Consider the following 5,331-nt stretch of genomic DNA (forward strand, 5'->3'; position numbering starts at 1 on the left):
GCAACCCCAGCGGCCATATTTGACCAAAACTGGGGATGGATGGGATTGTTGTCTAGGCTTGGGGTTGCTGGGTTGCTGGGGTGCTGGGGTGCTTAGGGTTAATTTTCTATACATTTTATCCGTTGACTTTGAATATTTAACTAAAAAGAACCTTACTTACTAAAGCGTTAACTTAAAGCGAGTTTTGCACTCACATTTCTAATAAGTAAATACATGGAGTAATAAATACATGCCTAAAAACACGGTTTTTTAAATTCTCTTTAAAGAAGTATTGGGGCCCGACTCTTCTGTCCTTCAGTTGGTCTTTAACAGACTCTCGTCATGGCCAGAATAGTACGACATTCTGCGGACCGTGTTGTTTGTGTCCACGTTCACGTCCAAATCCCTATCCCTATCCCAAGCGAAATTCCAGCTGGTGACGAAGGCAATTTGCATTTGAAGGGGTCGTGTTAGCCACTGGGCGACAGGCATTAAATAATTAACTCGCATTCAACATTAATAAGGACACGAGGATGGCGAGGAAGGGTATATGCTGGGCTCAGACAATGTCAAGTAATCCCCAAAAGAAAACATTTAGCATAGGCAAGTGGCAATTGCATTAAAAACCAATAATGTCAACCAAAAGTAAAAAGTAACGAGCGGAAGAAGGGCAGGGGATTGTAAACGGAACATGTGTAGAGATATTTATTTAACAAACATTGAGAAAATAACAAGAACGAAACCAGAGGCACGCAGAAAAAACACACTGAGAGCAAATAATTGGCACGATTATTTGTGAAAGCTAGAAATAACTTGCCTTAAATTACATGGAATAAATGTGGTAATAATAATTTGTAACCTTATAAACCAAGACCTGTGCTTTATAAACGGAGACATGCAAAAGGCGGAGTGTAAATATTTTTGCTCAGTGAAAGAAAAAAAGCGGAGAAACCCCATGAGTTTGGGGAAAAGGGTCTGGCGACAATCGAAATGCGAATGGAAAATCAAAGGTGAAAAGATGTGAAAAGCAAACGAAACGTGCACAGGGGGCATTTAACCGCCCGTCCATTTCCCATTTCCCGCTTTTCCACATTCCACCTTCCACTTACCACCTCCACCTGCTGCTCATGGGTAAGCCGCTGCTGAGGCACACATGACGTATTGGCAGGCGGACCCTAGCCCCCATTTTTCCGCTTTTCCGCTTTTCCGCTTTTCCTGCTCGCATTCGCAACTCGGGGCACTTGAAAGCCCGGGCATATCTTGATTGTTTGCATGTAAATCTGCACAAAATCCCTAAAGTACCCAAGTACCCGAAGTACCCAAAGGAAGACACAGTGTTCTCCCACCTTCCCCCTCCACCTCCCCCTCCCCCCAGGACAATGATGTCCTTGGCGCAGCGCATCGCAGCGCAGCGCATCGGATCGCAATCCCTGGCACAATTGAACCGAGTGGCGTCCTGCGAGGAGATGGGTGTGCTGGGTTACCTGGCCGCTTATTCCAGGTGTGTTCGTCCTTTGTGACTGATTCAAGGCGCTGCAGGTGTCTTCTGAATTGTTCACCGAGCAGAAGGAATACCTTTTGGCCACCCAACTGAGTATCATGAAAGTGGAATTTATTTAATATTTATTTAAGTTTGAAAAGCGTCGTCCAACTCTTATTTCCCATATAATTTAGTTCCAATTTTGCACTGAATATTTTTATATTTCTTGCGGTTACCAAAAAATATATAAATTTACAACATCAATTAAAAGCCGACGTTTGTGGTTATTCATATAACATAAACATCTAATGAAACCCAGTAAAATTGATAAAGGTTTAAATACTACATAGGATTCTAATTAAGCTATAGTGTAAAACATTTAAAGAATGGAAATTAAACTATTAAAAATTTTACGTTTATTCTGAAAATTATAATTTGTTGCTATATGAGGTAGCACATTTGATTGGTCCACTCAACCGAGTTCTTAAGAACCCTTTTTCCCACATTGCGTGGCCAATTTTCCGATTTTCTACGATTTTCAACTGCTCGTTTTGCATCGTTCTCCAGGCAGAGCTTCCTCTGGTGCCCATTTTCCATTTCCGTGCATTTTTTGCCCCGTCGCACGACTACCTTTATGGCAGCCACGCCCACTGCATTTATTGGAATTTCACAATAAACTAACGTGAAGCTGTGGAGCTCAGAGTGCAGAAAAAAGGATGTGATACTCGTAGGCCAAAGCCAAACCATGGCATTTGTACAAGTTTTTGGTTTTGCTGGGCTCCCCTTTTTCCCTTTTTGCCTTGTTCCCTTTACCCTAAGGTCCTTTTGCTCTTTTTTGTTTCGCGAAGGATGTAATTAAAAAAGGGCCAGAGCAACAGCATGTTGGCGCAGACAAAAAAAAAGAGCTTGCGAGCTTGTAAACTTTGCAGCGCACGACACTCGAAGTTGCGACAACAGTCGAAGGGGGATGGCATCCCTTTTCAGCCCCTCTGGGTGCCAAATCGATGAGCTGCTCTAACGATATCCATAGCTCAAAGCCAAATCTCGGCACAAACAGGATATACATATGGCTCGGCAGTCAAAGTCAATCCTTCGCACAGGACCACCACTTCCGCCTCCCTACTTCCTAGCTTTCCATGTTGTCTATGGGGCTGATGGGGCCGATGGGGCATCCGTTGCGACTTGGGTTTTGTAGTCAAGTCAGCTCCTGTTTTCCCTTTTGGCCACCTCTCTCTTCTCCTCTCTCGCACGATTTTTGTTTTTTTTGTTTTGTTTTTTGTATCGTGCCTTTGTTTCTTATCGAGAGAGAGCCGCTTTTTTCTGCGGCTATTTGCCCTGTGATATTGAGCCGGCTGGCACTCAAAGCAAAGCCAGTGCTGGTGCTGGTGCTGGTGCTTTCCCTCCGATTTTTCACCCATTTTTCACCCATTTTTCCACCCGCTCGCCGCCTTGACGTATTCGGTTTAGTGTGATTTGTATGGATGAAAGGCGCCCGTGGAAAGTGTGTGTGTGTGGGATGTGTGTAGCTCGGGCTACGCTTGCATTGCGATTTCATGCTCAAAAGCGACTGGCCATCAAACGGAGCTGAAAGTGAAACGCTTAGTCCCCATTTTCCCAATTTTTTCCACTTTTCCCCATTTCCCATCGACCCCCATGCCCGGGACTCAGATTCCGTTTTGAATGGCCGGCAACCGGCAACAGGAGATGGATGTGGCTCAGCCTGGGACAAGGACTTGCGAAATCTTCTGAAGAAGACAATAAGAAGAAAACGGCATTAAATTGCCTTGCACGGGAATGCTGCAACTGCATTCTTGCGTTAACAATTACTTCAGCACATATATGAAAGTCGCAATACGTAATTATATATAGATACACGTTAGGATTCAAAGTATCTACCTTTCAAAGAGCTCTTTTGTTTGAACCACATCATAGCCACACATAGCCAAGCACAACCAGCATTAATGTACGAATCTGGAAAAAGGTATATATATCCTATCATAAATATATGGAAAAATATTACTCGTTCCAAAATAATTATAAATAAATAAAATACTTATAAACTAGTTTATGGGTCTACGAACTCAGAGAAGGTGCATGTGCAAGCTCATGAACTTGATTTCTCCCTACGCTCTTAGCTTAGCAACTTTTCCACTGACCCTTGGCATTTTCCGACTTGCCTCTGGATTTTCCTACTACCCCGCCCGGGATGCCTAACTTTGTCTCAAAATCGGGTCGATTTCCCACCCGCCGCAGGAAAATGCAACATTCGAAGTCGATGTCGCACTCGCATCCGTTACATGTTGCTTCTTGTTTGATTTGATTTTGCTATGATTTTCTTTGGGCCTAGACATAAAAAAATACAAATAAGGAGCATTCTGGGTTTTCGATTAAATATGATTTTAATGGATTAAAAGATATTATAAAACTTACAGATTGTGTGGATCCACAACTACTACTAACTACTTGCAGCCAGATTAAAATAAGTGACTGGCTTGGCCCTAGGATGTCTTGTTCCTAACACATTTTTTAAAAACTTTTAGTTCTATAAAAAACAAAATTAGATAACCATTATCCATCTAAACGACAATTACTTTGGCTTAACCCATTTATTAGCATTTTTATTTGTGATCTAACAGGCAAGAATAAGAGATATATTGAACAGTTGACGGAGGAGTATCCTCCTTTTTGTTTTAACCGGAAATAAATGCAGCTTTCAGAATCATTTTCGATCATTGGGCAATGCGAGGTCTGGAGACTGGAAGACTGTGAGACTGGGAGACTGGGATTCTACTTGTCGAACCGCCCCGAATGGAGGGCGTGGCGGGAGACGAATGGCTTGGCCTTCGGTTTGCGCAACTCCACCTCGTTGGCCAGTTCCTTGTACTTGTCATTGATGTACTGCAGTCGAGAGCTGTTTACAGTGTGGCGTCGACTTAGCGGATTGTACAGGGGTGCGCGGGGGCGTGGCTCCGCCGCCGGCTGCTCCTCCTTATCCTGCTCAGCTTCCTCGACGTTGGAAGGGGACTCCTCATTTTGGACTAGAAACTGCGCCTTAATGCGCTGCGAATCTGTGGAAATATAAAGGGTACAAAGAGTACTACTAGATACTACTACTAGACGGTCATTTCAGTCCTAGAACTATCTGCTTACAACTTTCTTTAAGTTCTTCAGATAGTCTGCAAGTCGAACGGAACGAGTGTATCTTATAAATTACAAACATATAGCTTGTTCTGGTTTAAGATATCGCTTTTTGCATAAACTATTCCTGCACTTCACTTACCATGGCACAACGATCGCATTATCTTCTGAGTCTGCAGAACAGATCGCATCTTGAAAGTGCTAAGCATCCTGTGGATTTGCAACTTCTTCGGGACGAGATGCCTTTAAGTTGATGTGGAGAGTGTACGGTTGGTTGGCTGGATGAACACGGTTTCGGTTGATTTTCTATTCCCTTGCCGGTAAGTTGCAAGCGTTCCGAATGCCGAAATACTTTTTTCGATTTTTCCGGGGGGAAAGTGGGGAAAGTGTAAAAAATGAGTTTGCCAGAAAGTAAAAAGTGCACGGGAAATGGAATGAAATGAAATGCCTGACTGTGAGTGGAAAATCAGAGTCTCCTGCCCCAAAAATGCCCTGATGGCATCCATTTCCATTCGCCCACTTCTCCCCCCACTCGGATTTTCCCCAACATTTTCCCGTTTTCCCATTTTCCGACTCTCACCAGTGCTCGCTCCCTTTGCATGCATATTTATAGTTCCGCTTGTTGACAAATATCGCGCTCTGTTGACTGACGGAAAATTCATCGGCGGAGCGGGAAAGTCGGAAAAAGGCGGAAGCTGCACTGATTAGAAACATAGTGTGGTGTCCACGCTGAA

General features: G+C 43.6%; 1 protein-coding gene across 1 annotated transcript; it reads right to left on the bottom strand.

Moving 5' to 3' along the window:
* Window positions 1-4,050: 4,050 nt before the first annotated feature.
* On the bottom strand, window positions 4,051-5,062 carry LOC120456005. The gene is made up of 2 exons (XM_039642563.2): window positions 4,740-5,062; window positions 4,051-4,527 (listed from the first exon to the last, which is right to left on the bottom strand). The coding sequence occupies exons 1-2, from the start codon at window positions 4,804-4,806 to the stop codon at window positions 4,247-4,249; spliced, it is 348 nt and encodes a 115-aa protein (XP_039498497.1). The 5' UTR covers window positions 4,807-5,062; the 3' UTR covers window positions 4,051-4,246.
* Window positions 5,063-5,331: the final 269 nt, after the last annotated feature.

Source organism: Drosophila santomea, chromosome X (genome assembly GCF_016746245.2).
Source record: "Drosophila santomea strain STO CAGO 1482 chromosome X, Prin_Dsan_1.1, whole genome shotgun sequence".
NCBI classification, from domain to species: Eukaryota; Metazoa; Arthropoda; class Insecta; order Diptera; family Drosophilidae; genus Drosophila; species Drosophila santomea.